General features: G+C 44.4%; 1 protein-coding gene across 2 annotated transcripts in view; it reads right to left on the reverse strand.

The window, feature by feature from the left end:
- KREMEN1 (kringle containing transmembrane protein 1) overlaps positions 1-19,308 on the reverse strand; it is a 63,913-nt gene that overhangs the window by 31,672 nt on the left and 12,933 nt on the right. For both annotated transcript variants that reach the window (XM_068563351.1, XM_068563350.1), the window contains exons 2-3: positions 13,782-13,944; positions 8,449-8,540 (exon numbers count right to left, since the gene is read on the reverse strand). In XM_068563351.1, the coding sequence (XP_068419452.1) occupies positions 8,449-8,540; positions 13,782-13,944 (255 nt within the window). The remainder of the gene's footprint in view (positions 1-8,448; positions 8,541-13,781; positions 13,945-19,308) is intronic.

Consider the following 19,308-nt stretch of genomic DNA (forward strand, 5'->3'; position numbering starts at 1 on the left):
TAAGGATCCTGACCCCCATATAACCCTGATGTATCACAGAGATAGTTCTCCTCTGGCAGGAGTTCCTTCTTTGAAACTTAATTTCTGGTGATATAATGCAGTAGACAGTCTCCAAAGGAGGGTCTAATCTTTTCTCCCCTCCCCACTCATGTCATACATGTGTGTGACTCCCCACTTTAAACTTGGAATCAATTTCTTCTCCTCTTGAACCTGGACTGACCTTGTGACTTGCTGTGATTAACAGAATATGGTGGACTTCTGAGTTCACTTCTTAAGGGGACTGGAAGCTTCTCTTGGAAGCCGGCCACCCTATAAGAGGTCTAAGTATGCTGTTGGAAAGAGAGGTTGCCCAGGTAGAGGCCTGAAGCTGTCTTGGATGCCCCAGCCCCAGGAGAGCCCCCAGGTGGATGCAGCCACCCGACTGAGCCCAGATGAGAGCAGTAGAAGCGCGGCCGAGCTGAAACTCAGCCAACCCACAGAGTCAGGAGAAATGACAAGTTGTTGTTGTTTTAAGCCACTGGGGTATGGGGTGGCTTCTGATGCAGTAACAGACAACTGAAACACCTTACTCGACAAAAGTTCAGTCCAAGTTCAAGAGGAATGATACAGCTGTGTCTCTGGGAAGAAGAGCTCAGTTTGACTTGAACTTTTTTTCTGGGACACCACAAATATCCCAGGCAAAGAACCACAGAGGCATCTTTTACTCTTCCTGCTGTTTCATCCCTTATATATTCCACTTGTCAAGTTCTGACCTCTTCCTAAACGCATCTTGGATTAACCCTTCCTGCACGATCTCACTGCTGCCACCACCGCCCAGGCCCTCATCCCCTGCGTTTAGATATCTACACCCATTCTCTCCTCCCCAAACGTCCCTCCCCCGATCTATCCTCTAAGGGACACTGGGCTCATCTTCCTGAACGAGGGCTTTCAGCGTGTCAGCTGCCAACTAATCAGCCCTGGCTTTCAAGGTTCTGACCCGGTTCCTCTCCGTCCGCTCCTTTCCTCAGGCATCATGGCTCCCATCAGCGTGCATGGCAATCCCGTGTCCTTCCTCCAAGTCTCTGTCCAGCTGTTCCCTGACCTGCTGTGCCCTGACCCGTCCAGCCCCACCAGCCTTACTCCATAATGATGCCTCCAGCTCCCCAACCCTCACGGAGCCCTCTCATCTTCAAAAACTCACAGCTCTCTACCTCATAATTCAATCTTATTTATATAATTGGTGGGCTGGTCTCCAATTTTCTCCTGTGTTTACAACTCAGATTCCTAATTACATCATAAGATTGAGGGTAGGGACTATTTCTTATGTTTATGTATACTCCTTACAGGCAAGTGCTGGTGTAAAGATTTTCAGTAAAATTGTCCTTATTGATCTGAATGATTTTCCCTTTTTAAGTTATTAGTATGCTTTACACAACTTTGCTTTAGAACATTTTGGAAATGTGATATATATAACTGTCACTGAGGAAAATGTCCATTTGGTTCAGAAAGTCTGTATTTTTTTAGTGAAAAATTAAATAATATCCACTGCCAAAAACAATGAGTAATCGAGTATATGCCAGATCTGAAACCATAAAACTGCACTGTCACAACGAATGTGGGGCCTCCTGTGCTCCCCGAGTGCAGTGTCACATCAGGCCCCAGGGGAATGGCCTCCGAGCAGCTGAGGCACAGCTCCGGGGCCCCGGGGCCAATCATATAAAGCAGGAACAGACAGAAATAAAATGCAGGTTAGGAATAACCTGTTTAGGAATTAGATGACAGGAGCATGCCAATGGTGGTTTATGCCTTGGAGAAAGCAGAGGCCACCACAATCCATGCTGTTACTTTCATGCCTTCCCTCTGCTAGGTCCTGGACTCAGAGTCATGTGTATTTTACTCATCTAACCTTCAAAATAACCCTGAAAGGTAGAGATGTGGAAACCAAGGCTCAGAGGAGAGTCATTTGGCCGTGAGCTATTAAGCGAGTAATGATTACAACCTAAGCCGGTATGACTCTGGAGGCCACATTCTTTCCACTAGATTGTGTTGTCTCTCTTTTTGGGAGAGATATGACATCACATCAGCAAGAATATTTGGTGAGCACCTGTTACAGTCTCCACAGTACTAGATGTTGTGGAAGATTGTTAAAATATATGGCTCGAGGAGGGAAAGCCCCAATAAATACCATCAGTACCCCTCTGTAAATAAACATACAGTCCAAGTAAAATGAGGGGGCCGGCTGAGCAAACACAGCTTTCAGAGAAACCCTCGAGTACCCCTCCACCTTAAGTCTCTCCTTCACAGAGATTCCAGAGCTACCCCTGTGCCGATATTTGAACAGCTTAGTCCAGTTGGGAAAACAAAACTGCTCACGTCATGCAAGAACAAACAATCAAAAACAGGATTCTGACCATGCTAATTTGGGTAGTCTAAAAGGGTTCAATTAGACAAAAACATTAAATAATTGTAGTGGAAAGAGAGAAAAGGTAAAAAATGAGTCAGCATAATTCATATTATTAATGTTCATCTTTTCTTTGGCTACCAGCTAAAGTTTAAGGTTTCATTTTAGCTGTAAAGTGTTAGTGACGTGCTGAGATGTGTCTTTTTCAAGGTGAGGTTCAGCCAGTGCAATGGAAACACGGTGTTGGGAGAGACCCTGAGGCCTGGACAAGGCTGCTGATGCAGGGTTTCAAACAAAAGGTCCACTTCTGGGGAGCCCCTTCCCAGCTGAGAACAGCTGGGCCGGGAACACCCGCGGAGATGGGCCCAACAGTCTCCAGAGCTGGCTCTGCCTGCAACAAATGCTTCCTGGATACCATCGCAGCCTGCTTACTCCCGGGGCTTGGGATTTCCCAAACTCAAAGAAGAAAAGAAAATGACTTGGAGCTAACAGCTTGAACTGCAGACCCTCTGTCGCCACTGAGTTAATCCTTTGGTTTCTACAATGTCAAAAAGGCAATCCTAATAATTCAGCATACTATCAGAATTTCAAACTCTAATTCCCAAACAATCCACAAAGAAAAATTCTCAAGAATGACCTCAACAGTAGCCTGGATCCATCTCAAGGCTCCCGCTTTTAAGGAAATAAAGGAAATGGGGCTGTTCTCAAGTACTGGACAGAAAGGGCACTGGTCTTGCCATTAGGAGTCCTAGATTCAAATCCTATTTGGCTCAGAGGGTAATCCTCATCAAATCACTTAACCACTCCAGCTTCATTTTCTCATCTGACCAAGGGGGGCAGGCGGGAGAGGACATACCACCTGCTTCATAGAATTGTTGAAAAGGTTAATAAGATAATGTGAATATAAGTGCTTTACACGTACTAGGTACTCAATAATAACTGAAATAAAAGCTAAAATGTTTAAAAATCAGTGCTGACATTAAAATGCAGAAAGTGCTTACAAAAACAAAACATTTTCTATAATTGAGAGACTGCTTTGACCACCATTGCCAAAGTACTCTTGGCTTTTTACTCAAAGTCTGAACTTTAAAACTCAAAGTCTGAACTTGAAAAACTCTTATTAGGGATCACATTCGGAAGGTTTCAAATCCTGTTTTGGGGGTTGCACTTTTGTAAGGAACAACAAATCTGTTTTAACAAAGTCAGGGTATCATTTAAATAAAAGGGAATTGAGCCAGTGAGGTCACTAGCTGAGACTGACCGAAGGTCCCATATGGCAGAGGTGCTATTGCTGGCATCCTCTTAGGGCTGGTCTGGGAGAATACGATACAATCACTAGAGAACTTCTCACAGATTAGGAGGGAGAAACCTCACCCCATATCCCTAATACAGAGGCTTAAGAACTTATGGAGAAATGTTTCCTTCTGACCCTCCACACTCCCCTCAGCCTCATCACTATCTTCTTGGGTCAAGTCTGTACCCAGAACATTATCTGGCCCCATCTAATTCTTCTCGGACCTCATCTCCTGTCCTTCCTTCTTAAAACTGATATCTCAGCAACACTGATTTTGCTTGGGAATTCACGTGTGTGTGTGTGTGTGTGTGTGTGTGTGTGTGTGTGTGTGTGTATACGCATGTAAACTGTTCCCTCTGCCCAACCCTAACAACTAGAATCTGGCTGCTTAAAGTATGGTCCTGCAGTGCCAGCATCCCAGGGGTGTGTTAGAAATGCAGAGTCCCAGGTCTGTCCCAGAACTACTGAATCGGAATCTGCACTTTAATAAGATCCTTGGTGATGGTATGTACCTTACAGTGGGAGAAGCCCTGAACTAAGACCCCACTTCTTCCAGAAGCCCTCTGACAAACAGCAGCCCTGCCACCCACTGTGCCAGGGCAGATGCCCCCCTTCAGTGCTCCCATCCTTTTGCTCATCTCACTTATTACAGAGTATCTCGCATTTGCTGATCTGTTTATATGTCGGCCTTCAGTCCTAAACTAGGGGCTCCCCACAGGCTGCAGACCATGCCACCCTGTGTCCCCTACTTTGTACAAGGTCTGGTATATGGTTAGAGCTTAAATAATGTCATTTGTCACAGCTAATGACTTCTAAAGTCCTTGTGATTTTAAACTCTAATAACTAATTTTAAATAACTAACTCTAATAACTAATAGTTTTAATAACTTTAAATAACTAAGTTTTAATAAGTTTAATAACTAAAACTTTAATAACTAACCTTAATAAATAACTCAAATACCTGTGAGCTATATTTTAAAAGTACTACAATTTAGCTTAGTCATGTTACACATTTGAATCCAGATACTTTGAATGTATTTACACATTTACACTTTTAAATTTTTAAAATTTTTTAATATTACAAAAATTATTTTTATAATTGAAACTTTCAAGTATACACAAAAGTAGGAAAGAATATGAGGCCCTTACCGAGCATCAACAAATAGCCACTTTTTAAAAAACCATTCTTATTTCATCTATTTCCCTCCCCCCTCCCAACTCACTCTTTGGAAGGCTAGATCACTTTAAAACAAATCCCAGATATAATATAACTTCAACTACAAATATTTCAGTATGTATCTGTAATTTAAAAGGACTCTCTGTATATGTAAACAACCATGCCATTATTGTACCTAATAAAATTAAGAGTGATTTCTTTTTTTTCTTTTTTTAAAAATTTATTTATTTATTTATTTATTTTTGGCTGTGTTGGGTCTTCGTTTCTGTGCGAGGGCTTTCTCTCTAGTTGCGGCAAGTGGGAGCCACTCTTAATCACGGTGCGCGGGCCTCTCACTATCGCGGCCTCTCTAGTTGCGGAGCACAGGCTCCAGACGCGCAGGCTCAGTAGTTGTGGCTCACGGGCCTAGTTGCTCCGCGGCATGTGGGATCTTCCCAGACCAGGGCTCGAACCCATGTCCCCTGCATTGGCAGGCAGATTCTCAACCACTGCGCCACCAGGGAAGCCCAAGAGTGATTTCTTAATATAATCTAATACTCAGCCTGTTTTCAAATTTCCCTATTTCAAAGATGAATTTTTATAGTTGAGTTTGTAGAAATCAGGTGAATATTTAACAGCAAACCAAAAATAGCCCTCGGAGCCAACATGATAAATATCTCATGCCTGTGGCCTCAGGCCCTAATCAGGTATGTGAAAAAAATTATATTTGCCTTTAAGTGCCATTTGCAGGTTCTGCTCCCCCTCAACTAGATTACTTACTTTAAAAAACTGTACAAAACTTTTATAAGAATCTATAGGTAAAAGAGAACAAAACAAAAGCCATGCTGAGTATTACACAGCATGTCCCTCAAAAGCAATAAAATAAAGAGGAATTGGACTGGTGAGGATGATTATTTAACAACAGACAGATACACAAGGGGTGGACATTAAGCCAAATGATTTCTCCCTCAGTAGCCAAACCAATAGGACTTAGAGACTTAGAAGGCGGGACACAGAGGAGTGGTAAACTTGATGCTGTTGACATTTCTTTTTAAAAATCTGTATTTCTTCTCTCTGCAATAAGAACGAGGTTTCTGAGAAACATACTGGCAGAAGCAGTTTAAACAGCAAATCCAATTACCTCGGAGTTGTTCTCCTTTTAACAGTAAGTTCTGATCCGTGTTCCGTAGGTCAAGAGCACAGTTCAAACCTCTCTTTGCCCCCTTCTGAATCAGGCTTGTCTCTGCCTCCCTGATCCTTTTAGCTCTGTACGTAACAGAGATTCCGGTCTCCACACAATGGTCCACCATTCAACCACGCTCAGCTTTGTCCCTAAACATTCACTCCCCCTGGCTCCTGCTGGGTCTGTTATATTCAGATATGAACTTTCCAGGAATCTGATCATGTCACAGGCCTTTTCCTGTATGACAAGTTCAATGCTAATCATGAATAGCAGGCTTCACACAGAGGGTTAGTATTATTCATGAAAATGATGACTCCACATCCAGAAATAGGGCAAAACTGGCCTAAAATAGGCAGGCTGGATCTCAGTTGAGTCCACCAGGCAATTACCAAGGTCTCTTGCTGCAAACAGCACAGGAGTTTTTCTCAACTATGTTAATCTGACACATTAGAAGCACAATGTCCTTCCAGACTCAAGGTCTGAGGCTCAGCTTCATGGGAAGCGCTGGTGCCCACAGGGTGAACAGAAGGATTTTCCAAAGAACCAAAGCCAGACACTGCTCACTCCTCCCACACCCCCAAACCAGGGGCTCCCCAGTTCTCATTCCCAACTTCTGTATGTCTCCCTACCCTGACCATTTCAAGGTTGGCTTTAGAAGCTTTGAGAGGGTTACCAAAGGGCCTTAAGGAAAATGATATTTAATTTTTCTTTTTTGGGACAGTGAGGTACATCTGACAAATATTACAAATTAGAGGGGAATTAGGTGGTTCATACTGTTTTGCTATAATTCTCTCCTCTGGAACTTAGTCTCAGTGACCACATGAGTCCACTCCCATTGGCCCAAATTATATTTTATAAATGCGAGTTGAGGATTATCTTTCCAAATAAAAGCGACCGGATTGAAATCCCCTCTTTGCCATTCCTGAGAGAATGACATAGGCTGGTACTAAAAGACTATCTTTGTGTAGAACAAATGGACCGAGGAAAATCTGCTTTCCTCTCCCCCTGCCCCTTCCTTTTTTACATAACTAGAGCCAAATGAGATGTTTTTCACTTTAAAAATTTGATTAAGCAGCCTGGGCAAAAGCCTATTCTTCTGGTCTTTACTGTTTTCTCAATTTGGGGGACTGAATCAAGGTATATCAGGTTGGAAGGATAGCAAAGTGAGGGCATGACTGCCAGACAGTGGTGACATGTGGAAGTTTAGTTCATGAAAGGTGAGCACTGGTCCCCTTGAGGCAGCAGAATTCAGACCGCTGTGGTGGGCAGGAGGGAGAGGGTCGCGGGTCCCACGTGGACCTCCATACCCTCTCCACACGCACCCTCCTGCCCTGAGGAATGGGAGAGGAGGCAGGGCGAGGGGTAGGTTTAAATCATAAGGAAAAAGAAAAAAAAAAAACAGGTAGAATTATTATGAATGAGCTGTCCTTTTCTTCAGCTCTAGGAACTGAAAAATCCTGTTCCTTTGGCATATTTAAGAAGATACTATAAACACTGCATTAATAAACGCTTTACAGTACCATGTTTGATTTTGGTTCCTGTACTCTAAATCTTCCCACAACAGTTTCCACCTTGTTTTAAAGTATCTTTCTAAGATCCCCTGCCACATCACATATTCCCTGAGGGTCAGGGTATCTTTCTGCCTTTGTACCTTACAGATAATAAACACTGAATGCGGGAATGAATGAATGAACCAGTTAGAAAACAGGTCTTGTGCTAAAAGACAGAAGAAAGTGGGTTTTCCAGTAGTAGAGAGTGACAAGTTGTGAGTTATCATAAAATAACAATAGAACATATTTATGCTAATGTGAGGAAAGGGACTATCACATTGGCTTTGGAGGGTATCTAGTTAGATATTTACTGAACACCATTTTTCAGGAGACATACCACACCAAATCTAAACAGTAAGCAGTGTCGTAACCTAGTTTTACTGTCTATAAAGGGCTATTCATTCATCCTAAAAAAAAAATTTTTTTTTTGGCGGCACCATGTGGCCTGAGAGATCTTAGTTCCCCGACTAGGGACTGAACCTGGGCCCCAGCAGTGAGAGTGCTGAGCCCTAACCACTGGACTGCCAGGGAATTCCCTCATTCGAAAAAATTAATTCCCCAAAGTGCAAGGTACTTTTTTTTTTCTGGACTGCTACTGAGCTGGTGCCATCTCTATCCATGAAAGAATCAGCATGAGGAAATCAAGCAGAAGCAGAAATTGTGGTTGGGCTTATCCATCAAGGGAATGGGGTCCTGAGAGAACCTGAGAGTCCCGTTTCTGAAAAGCCTCCATAAGAGAAGTGAAAATCCTCAGCCAGGTGGCTCCTCCTTTCACCTGCTTCAGGAAACCCACCTGCCTGCACTACCTGCCCCCGGCAGTGGCCTCCACTCTGCACGCCTAGCGCTCAGGGTCCCGAAACCTGCCGTGGGTGCATTAGAGCCTTACTCTGGCAGGCGGGAATCTCACAGTACTTCCAGTAGACACCATCCTCATGCTCCGCCACGTAGCACCAGGGGCTCACATCGCCGTCTGGGTTTCTGTGGAGGGAAAAGGACACACCTGGTAACACTCCCATTGTTTTAAGTCAACTGGCTCATTGCTTTTCAGTTTTACCAAACACCCCTCACCAAAAACGAACAAAAAAACCCAAAAAAACACTTCGGCTTCTGTGTTGTTTCTAATAATTCGTATATATCTTAATGCCACCTCTTATGAGGAAGAAAAAAGTGGTAATACTACAAGAACAAAGCTATCCACTCCAACAGAAACTTCAGAGTTTGAGGGCGGGGGTAGGGAGTGAGCAAAGGTGAAATATGTTTACACAAATTCACTGCAGTGTAACCGGGACAACTAACCACTGAACAGATGATGCCAAACAGCACTGGCACCTTAACCATGAACACGGTGGTCCCATGGCTGGGAGAACACAGGTGCTTGCAAAACTACGGATAAGAATGTGAATGGAGCAGGGACTTCCCTGGTGGCACAGTGGTTAAGAATCCACCTGCCGTGGAGAAAAGGGAACCCTCCTGCACTGTTGGTGGGAATGTAAATTGATACAACCACTATGGAGAACCGTATGGAGGTTCCTTAAAAAACTAAAAATAGAACTACCATATGGCCCAACAATCCCACTACTGGGCATATACCCAGAGAAAACCATAATTCAGAAAGACACATGCACCCCAAGGTTCACTGCAGCACTATTTACAATAGCCAGGTCATGGAAACAACCTAAATGCCCATCGACAGATGAATGGATAAAGAAGATGTGGTACATATATACAATGGAATATTACTCAGCCATTAAAAGGAACGAAACTGGGTCATTTGTAGAGACGTGCATGGACCTAGAGACTGTCATACAGAGCGAAGTTAATTCAGAAAGAGAAAAACAAATATCGTATATTAATGCATATATGTGGAATCTAGAAAAATGGTGCAGATGAACTGGTCTGCAAAGCAGAAATTGAGACACAGATACAGAGAACAAACGTATGGACACCAAGGGGGGAAAATGGTTGGGGGGGGGGGGCGTGGAGGTGGTGGGATGAATTGGGAGATTGGGATTGATATATATACACTAATATGTATAAAATAGATAACTAATAAGAACCTGCTGTATAAAAATAAATAAAATAAAATAAAATAAAATAAAATAAAATAAAATAAAATAAAATAAAATAATCCACCTGCCAATGCAGGGGACACAGGTTTGAGCCCTGGTCCGGGAAGATCCCACATGCCGTGCAGCAACTAAGCCCGTGCGCCACAACTACTGAGCTTGTGCTCTAGACCCCGTGAGCCACAACTACTGAGCCGCATGCCACAACTACTGAAGCCCACGCACCTAGAACCCGTGCTCCGCAACAAGAGAAGCCACCGCAATGAGAAGCCCGCGCACCGCAATGAAGAGCAGCCCCTGTTCGCCGCGACTAGAGAAAGCCCACGCATAGCAACGAAGACCCAACGCAGCCAAAATAAATAAATAAATTTTAAAAATAATAATAATAATGTGAATGGAGCAAACGGTCAGGATGGAAACTTGGTGATTAGAGTCAGAGGCCCTGAAGATACGCGCAAACCCCCTTTACTTGGCAATTTCTCCTTTAGTGCTATATTCTAAGGAAATCTTTACTTACAAAGATGTTCACCACAGCATTTTCATAATGCAAAAAAGTTAGAAACAACAATTAAGGATTGGTTAAACAAATATGTCCATATACGGGGATGCTAGGCAGCTGGTAAAAATGTGGTGTAGAGACACATTTATTAATATGGAAAGATATTCACAATGTCTTGTTAGGTTTTTTTAAAAGGCAGCTCTAAAACACGATGGCTGGATATGATGGTATATGATGGATGACAACAATCCCATTTTTGAAAAGATATATTTAGGGAAGGATATGCACCAGACTCTTGAAAGTATTTATCACTGGATGATGGGACTACTGGTAATTTTAATTTTTTTCTTTTCCAATTCTCTTTATTTTCTCATTTCTTCTACAATGAACACTGTGTAATTTTTAAGCAATAAAGTAAAATTCACATCACGTAGACTGCACTGACAAGCTTTCACCAGGATCAGGCCAGTCAACTCATGTTTGATAGAAATGGGTCCTATTTCCACGTCAAAACACTAACTTCTCAGAGAATTCTGAAAAAAACTATGCCAAAGAGTTTCACTCAGAACATACAGTCCTATAATCCTGGTACCAACTTCTGATATGGCAATAATAATTGCAAAAGACTTACTCCACATTTCTAAATGAGTGGCTTGGAATAAATGCCTTTAAGGTCTTTTCAACTCAGAGATGCCACGACAATAATGGGCAGCGCTGCTGAAACAGAGCAAAAGATGGCAGGGGTTACTGGACACACAGAAAAGCCTTGCCTCTCTTTGCTGCTTTTCAAGCTCCTTTTATTTGGACTCAGAACACTGGAAACCTGACACTCCGGTCAGGCCGGAAATGGGCATAAAGACCCTGCAGCCGGAGCTTTGGAGCAGCCCCTATCAGGCCTGGGAGGGATCAGCCTATTGTGTGGCCCAGAAGATAAGCTGCCCTGAAGCACAAAGGGTCCTTTTATTTTTTGTGCCCAAAGGCAGGTACCAGTGCCAACCCTGCTGTCCCGGCCTCTCTGCCTCCCCCCAGTCCAGATATGTGGAGCCAGAGGAGTGCGTTCCCATCACTCGCCATCTCACAGACATCTCAACTGGGATGGGTCTGGAAACATCGCATAAGACAAACAGGGTGTCGGATGTCAGCTGAGAAATCAAAGTCGGAGAATTTGTACAAAGCCCTTCTTTAAACAGTTTCACTGTCATTTTCCTCCCTCTATTCAGTGTTCGGCTTTGATGTAGTATTTGGTAAAGGCTTTCGAAAACAACTGTTTGTTATCAATGTCAAAACCATTTTGAAAAGCATCGGAATAGGTTAAAAAAAGAACAAGCAAATTCATCTTTGACTCTGCTGCAGTGCTAAAATGAAAGGCCCCAGCTCCCTGATGTGATAATAATCTACAATTTCAGTATCCCTTTTTTTGAAGGATAAATTGTTAGTTCAGGTCTGGTACATTCCATCAAATCAAAGGAGAGGACCGCAGCCAGCCAAGGCTCAGGAGGAAGGTGGTCCCCCCCCCCCTCAGTTTTCTTAATGGATATTTACTGGTGCATTTCTGAGAGCCTAGTGGTAGAACTGGGTACTAATCTATAAGAAAAGATTTTTTTTTCAGATAAATTAAAACTCATTGGAAATTTAAAATTTACCTTAAAGTCAGGAGCATGTCTGAGAAGGCTTGCTTGATAGAAGGCAACAGAATAATATAATAGAATAACACAATAATATAACTGAATAAACCAACAGCCTAATACCAAGAGACACTTTAGAACAATAAGATAAGTAACTATGTAAAAATAAAAAGCAAACACTGGTTTCTCTTCCTAAATACTCTTCCCAACCCAAGCCAACTATTCCCATGAATAGGAAAACTAGGGGAAGGAAATAAGCCAGAAGTGGAGTGGGGTTAATTTTTTTAATTATGCAAGAAAAAAAATAATGAACATGTATAACTTTGAAAATAAAACAACAAAGAATTCTTTAATGCGCATGTGTAATGTTAACAATAAAATACAAATGATAGAGAAATGTGAAATAGCATGTATACAAATTGTTACCTCTGGGAAGTAGGCCTTGTTGGAGAGGATTTGGGAGGAAAGAGGTAAAATGGGGACTTTTTTTTTTTTTTTAATAAATTTATTTAATTATTTATTTTTTGGCTGTGTTGGGTCTTCGTTTCTGTGTGAGAGCTTTCTCTAGTTGCGGCAAGCGGGGGCCACTCTTCATCGCAGTGCGCAGGCCTCTCACTATCGTGGCCTCTCTTGTTGCCGAGCACAGGCTCCAGACGCGCAGGCTCAGTAGTTGTGGCTCATGGGCCTAGTTGCTCCGCGGCATGTGGGATCTTCCCAGACCAGGGCTCGAACCCGTGTCCCCTGCATTGGCAGGCAGATTCTCAACCACTGCGCCACCAGGGAAGCCCAAAAATGGGGACTTTTATTTAAACAATATATATATCTGTTGTGTTTGAGAACTTTTTTTTTGGAAAAACTTTTAATACTTTCATAGCAAACAAATAATAAAATGTAACATACAAAATATAGCAATCAAATAACAAACTAAAAAAATAGTGCAGCAGCAACGATGGGGGAATGGCCAGTTGGTACACATTAGAACCAAGGTGAAGCAAAGAGCTGAAGGCACAGGGATAAACATGGACTACAGGCCTTGAGACTTCAAGATAAGCACAAGGGTCCTAGGGTGTTAGCAAAGGTACCTGGAAAGGGCAGTAGGTAAACACTGTGGCCCATGCAATGCAGGTATAAATATGTTGTCTCAGCTGGGTCAACAGTGCCATGGTTGAGATTCCAACATTCTGGTAGCACTGGGGGCACAGTGTGTAGCTCAAAGAGTAGCTCAGTGATCATTTTTCCCTGTCCCAGTGGCTCAAGAGGCTGCCTTTGCACCTGTCCTATTAATAATTAAATTCAACACATGGCTGACCCATGAGTCATGTTACCAGGATCCTGGGTATAAATAGCTAAAACGTAGCTATAACCAAGGGTGCTCTGGTCCCTACTGACCAGTGATTCTCAACTTGTTTTGGATCACTGACAACTTTGAGAATCTGATCAAAGCCATGGATCATCTCCCCAGTCACAAGTACATGCTTGAAGCACCATGGATCTCAGCCCCTGCGAGGGTCAGACAGGAGGTGAAAGAGCAAAGGAACACCTTAGTCTGTTGAAAAGAAGGAAACAGCACAAATCTGATGGCTACAGCTGCTCGCAGAGCAAGGTGGTCCTGGGCTGGCAGGAGGTGGTACAACGCAGGGCAGCTTCCTTTGCTCAGAAGCAGAGGGAGGTTTGGGTCACAGATGGTGCTCTGCTTGCCCATGACATTCACAGCAGCTTAAGAAGCTCCGCTGTTTGTGCACTGTCTTCTGGGCCAACTAAGAAAACCCTCCCAAAGAGACATGGAAGCTATCAGACAGGAAAGCAGAGCTCTGAAAACCAGTATCAAAGCAACCCAAGTTGAAAAGAGCGGGTAGATTGTGTGTGTGCGAGCGCAGTTTTGGGAGAAAGATTTTTAAAACAGTAACAAGAAAGGCCTTGTGAGTTGGGCAAAAGAAGACCAAGAAGCTTTCCCTGTTGTGAGCAAGGCCAGAAGAAATGGGAAGAGGAGACCAGAGCTTTTTTTAAGTACTGTGCAACCCCATCTTACCTGCAGTAGTTATGTTCGCCCAGGCCCCCCTCCCCGTTGGGGTATTTCAGAGTGTTGTATGGATGCTGGAAAGTCTCGTTCCAGAACAGACACGGCTTCCCGCCTTGCAGTGCTGTCCAGTTCTGCGTTCCCCTATAATCTGCACCATTGGCTGTGAAACATTCTAGGAGAAAGAAAAGACAGAGCAAACTAATTTTCTGGCAACATCTATAGCTTCCTCCCTCTTTGCTTGATGTTTTATTTGTTTTGTTTGGACCAAGCTAGAAATGGATAGTGTCTTGCTAGATCCTGGACACAGTAGATTTAACATTGGTAGGGCTGAGGAAATCTGAAACGAGGTACCCTCCAAATGCTAGGCTCATCTTGGCACTCGCTTGTCTACAGACACTAGGACATTTTCCCCTAAAGTATACAGATCCCAACTAGGATATAAACAGGGAGCTGAACTGTAATGAAGCCTATGGAGTGAACCGGGAAACCCCCAAATCTGGGAAGAGTTGGTAACAGCCATCCGTGAGGAACTCTGGGTGCTCGGAGGGGGTCACTGCTCTTGCCAGCATCTCTGTGTGGTAACTAGAACCAGGTCACCAGCTGTAACTGAGCTCTCCCCTACAGTCTGAAAGGCTGCACTGACACTTGGATTTAATAAGACCATCAGATACAGCAACGTTTTGGAATCCCAATCACATAAGTCTGGGAATGACTCACATTCCCTGGTAATGAAGAACAGTCCTCCCCACGCTGTTTGAGATAGAGGTGCCACAAAACAGACAGTCAACAGGAGGGAGCAGGGGCTGAGTTGGCATTTTCTCTCACCTCTTTCTAAAATTCGTTCCTATAGGACACATTCAACATAGTCTGAGGTCCGTTTAATAAAATGACAAAATCCTTGCAGGTGCAGCAATGTGCTTCTAAAATCTGCCTCTCAGGGACTTCCCTGGTGGTGCAGTGGTTAAGAATCCACCTGCCAATGCAGGGGACACGGGTTCGAGCCCTGGTCCGGGAAGACCCACATGCCGCGGAGCAACTAAGCCCATGCGCCACTACTACTGAGCCTGCTCTCTAGAGCCCGCGTGCTGCAACTACTGAAGCCCGCATGCCTCAAGCCCGTGCTCCACAACAAGAGAAGCCACCACAATGAGAAGCCGGCGCACCGCAACGAAGAGCAGCCCCTGCTCGCCACAACTAGAGAAAGCCCGCGCATAGCAACGAAGACCCAACGCAGCCAAATCAAATCAAATCAAATCAAATCAAATCAAATCAAATCTGCCTCTCAGACTTTGGGGGGGGGATGGGAACTTTAGCTGAGAGGATTTCCCCCCACATGTTGCATGCATTAAATTCACAGAGGTTCATGAGAAAGGCACAGTACAAAGAGCAATTTTTAAAAATTAGCTTAGTTGAAACTGACAGATAGAAGCACTTCAAACACTTTTTTAAGATGTATCACTAGGAACCTGACAATCTGGGGGAGTTACACTAACATTCTTAGCTTTATTTCTTTCCCTCTCCTGGCATGTGCTGACCCACGACTTCCGGTATGAAGGACTCTCACTGCCGGCTCCTGGTGCAGTGCATGTGCCTCCTCTGGCCTAAGCATGTGCACAACACAAGCACACCTATATTCTGAAAGATATTCCTTTTACTATTTGAAAGCTACCTGCTAACCATCTCTCTTCCTGTACCCCCTTCCTCTCCCTATCTGGGCCCTGCGTTTTGTCTGGAACAGTCCGGTTTTATGGACAGCCAAAATAACCTGGACTCCCAGGCGGCACAGGATACCGTAGCACTTTATCGTGCCTGGTGTGACATTTACATGTTACGAGAAGTGCAACTCATCATGTTCCAAGACAACTGAGCCCTCCACCAAGAGTCTGCATAAATAAAAAAGTTCAAAGGTAACTGATGTTTAGAGTGTTCTACCGTGTGCCAAGCTCTGCGCTAAGTGCTTTACATCAACTCACCACCAACCCAGTGGGGAGGTCCCTTAATACTCCCATTTCACAGATGAGGCACCTGGGGCACTCGATCACACCCTATACTGCCTCCGATAGAACGCTTCGGCATCATCCTTGCTTTCCCCATGCTCTTCCTCACCCCCTTTCTGCTCATCAGCAAGTCCTGTTGACTTTCTTCAAATATGTTCCCTGAAACCCCACTCTCCTCTCCATCTTGGGTGCTGCCACCTTCTTCCTGTTCACCATCGGAGGACAATACGGTCCTGTTCAGGTCTCACAGCTTCGACTTTCCTGCTCCCGCAACGCATTCTCTGCACAGGGCTCAAAGTTCCCAGGAAAACGTGAGCACTGGGAACAAAACCCAAAGCCGTCATCCTTGTCTGTGAAGCCCCCTCGATGTGGCCCCAGGCCCTCCCTCCACCGGCCCGAGCTCTTCCCCTCATCACGTGCTGTGTTCCAGCCACACTCGTCTGCTTTTAATTCTGTAAACACACCACGCTATTTCCTGCCCGAAACGTTCTTTCCCTAATACTTCCCATCACAGACTAAATATTACCTCCTCAGAAAACCCTTCCCCACCATCTCCACTCCTGTTTTTCTGCCCTTCATTTGCTTGCTTCATATAACTTATTATCACTAGGAATATATATGATCTGCTAGAGAGAAAGAGGGAGAGAGAGACTCACGTGGTGGGTGGGTGGGTGTGTGTGTGTGTGTGTGTGTGTACCACACCAGAGCCCTACCCAATCCCAAGGTTAGAGTGGGACCTGGGAACCTATATTTCCAGAAAGCTGCCCAAGTGATGATTCTACGAACATCAAGCCAATCTTTGCCAATTGCTAGAATTTTAATTGCTATGTGTTAATACTTCTTTTTCTCCTATCAAAAGTGGTAGGAGATATTATTCATTAATTCAACAAAGGAGTGGCTTGGGAGCCAGAAATGCTGGCCGACCACTGGAAAGCCTTAGCAATAGACGGCAACCTGCAGGGCAGTGGGGTCGGTGTTCCCAGAGACTCAGATGACTTGATTTGTAACACAAAAGAATGTGGTAGCCATACACACAAGTGTCAGCCCTCAGGAATGGAATGAGGTGGCATCTGAGAGAGGGAGTGGGTAAGAGCAGGCCTGTTTGCTTTAGTCTATTCCTCCTAGACCCAGTCTTGTTCTTAGCTATGCTAGGGAAATGGAGGCAGTGTTACCAGATTTGACAATTATTTTTTAACAGACTTGTCCAGTGCATGTCAATTGTGGTGGGGGGAAAAAAAACAAACTTGAACGTTCTGGATTAAAGTTATGTGTGCATCTTGATTTCATCAGAATACTGGGGTGTGCACTAGGTAATGAGGACCCTGCCTCCCTTGTTTCCTACCACTATGAAACTGGCCTAAGCTTTGGCTAGACAAGCAAGGTGTGGCTTAAACCAATAAAAAATAAAATATCACATGGCTGGTTGTAATATTTATGCATTCAGTGAAAGAGAACAAGCAAAGGTGATAAATCTAATGTCTACGATATTATTCATTACTTCAACAAATATTTACTCAACACTTACTATGTGTCTGGCACTGTTCACAGCACTGGGACGGCAGTGGTGAACACTCTGTGTTCCTAGAGCTCACATGCTCACAGGGCTTCACGCTCATAATACACCAATCAAAATTAACACTAGCCAGTGAGAAGTGCTACAAGGGAAAATGGAGTTAGGGGACAGAGATGGAAGGGTGGGGGTTCTCTTTTAGAAGAGGTGGGTCAGGAAAGGCCTGGAGAGGAGACGAGGGGAGGACAAGGGGAGATGTGGACAAGGGGAGGAAGCGAACAACGTAAAGGACACGGGAAGGGCTTTCCGGGCAGAGGGCACAGCCAGTGCAAACCCCCCCGCAAGCAGCAATGTGCTGGGGAAGGTTTGGGGAACTGTGAGGCAGCTCCTCTGATCCGACCAGGTAGGGTGGGTGCAGGGGAGGGTGGTGGGAAATGAAGAGGAGGAGGAGGCAGGCAAGGCCAGGACATGTAAAGTCTTGAGGGTCGTATAAATTAGATTTTGGCTTTTGTTCTAAGAGTGACAGGACGTCATTGGAGGGCTTTGAGCAGAGAAATGACACGATCTGACCTATCTTTTAGTAGAACTGTAGCTGCTGGGTGGAGGAAGAGCTATGTAGAGACGGCTAAGCACTCAGCAGGGAGACCAGTTAGGTGCCTACTGCAGAAGGATGAGCTGGAAAGAAGGATGGCTTGGGCCAGGCTGATAGCTGAAGGACAGGAAGAAGTGCCGGATTCCGGACATATTCTGAAGGTAGAACCAATAGTATTTGCTGGGGTCCCAGAGAAAGAGGAGTTAGGTACAACACCGAGCAGCTGGATGAGCGGTGCTGCCATTTACTACAATGGGGAGGACCCAAGAGGCACAGAATATCTTGGGGTGGAATCAAGGCTTTGGTTTTGGATAGGAAAATTGGATGGAGATACAGAGTAAGCAGATGGCTAGATGAGCCTAGAGTTGAGGAAAGAAGCCAAGGCTAGATCCACAGTGTGGAGGTAACAGCACCTGCGTGGAGAGAGAAGACATCTGGGGCTGAGCCCTGGGGCCCTGCAATGTTTCAGGCCTGGAAAGAGAGGGGCCCAGCAGTGATGTGCAGCCTGGGAGGTGGGAGAAAAGCTAAGGAAGCATGTGGGTCTCAGAAGGTAAGGGAGAAGGTGTTTTGAAAAGAGAGGAATAATAAGCTGTGAAAGCACTTTTATTTCCTCCCTGTCTTCTCCAGTTGGAACCCATTCCATTCATCTCTGCTTGGACCTTCCTCTCCATCAGAAAACTGCAAATCTTTTGCTTTGGGGATTGAATGAAAACAGCTGTTAAGTTAGACACAAGCCTGACAAAAACTTAGTAAATACAGAAGAAAACTCCTTAATAAAAACTTCCAAGGCTGGCATCAAAGCACTCGGGATTAATTCTACTTTTCTAAGTTGGCGATTCCTTATATTTTTCTCCAGCACCAAAACCCTCCAAAATATGGCATATGGCATTTATTTTTAAAAACTGGAGATGCGGGCTTCCCTGGTGGTGCAGTGGTTAAGAATCCGCATGCCACGGAGTAAATAAGCCCGTGCACCACAACTACTGAGTCTGCGCTCTAGAAGCCACGAGCCACAACTACTGAGCCCACGCGTCTAGAGCCCGTGCTCCGCAACAAGAGAAGCCACTGCAATGAGAAGCCCGTGCACGGCAACAAAGAGTAGCCCCCGCTCGCCTCAACTAGAGAAAGCCTGCGCCCAGCAATGAAGACCCAACGCAGCCAAAAATAAATAAATAAAATAAATAAATGTATTAAAAAAAAAAAACTGGAGATGCTAATTTCATTGAAATTCTCTTGAGATATATGGAATCACATTAGGGTATACAAATCTTGGGTGAGAATCTCTGAGCAAATGGTTTTGTGCAGACCAACTGTTTTCTGCAGGACCTGCTGCTGCATGAAGGCCTAGAGGTCATCCCCATGGTAGGAAGATGTGAGGACAAAGACCATGTCTGGGTGAAAGTTCAATATTCCCCATTGCTAATAAAAGCAAGCTTG

Source organism: Eschrichtius robustus, chromosome 14, assembly GCF_028021215.1.
Source record: "Eschrichtius robustus isolate mEscRob2 chromosome 14, mEscRob2.pri, whole genome shotgun sequence".
Lineage (NCBI taxonomy): Eukaryota > Metazoa > Chordata > Mammalia > Artiodactyla > Eschrichtiidae > Eschrichtius > Eschrichtius robustus.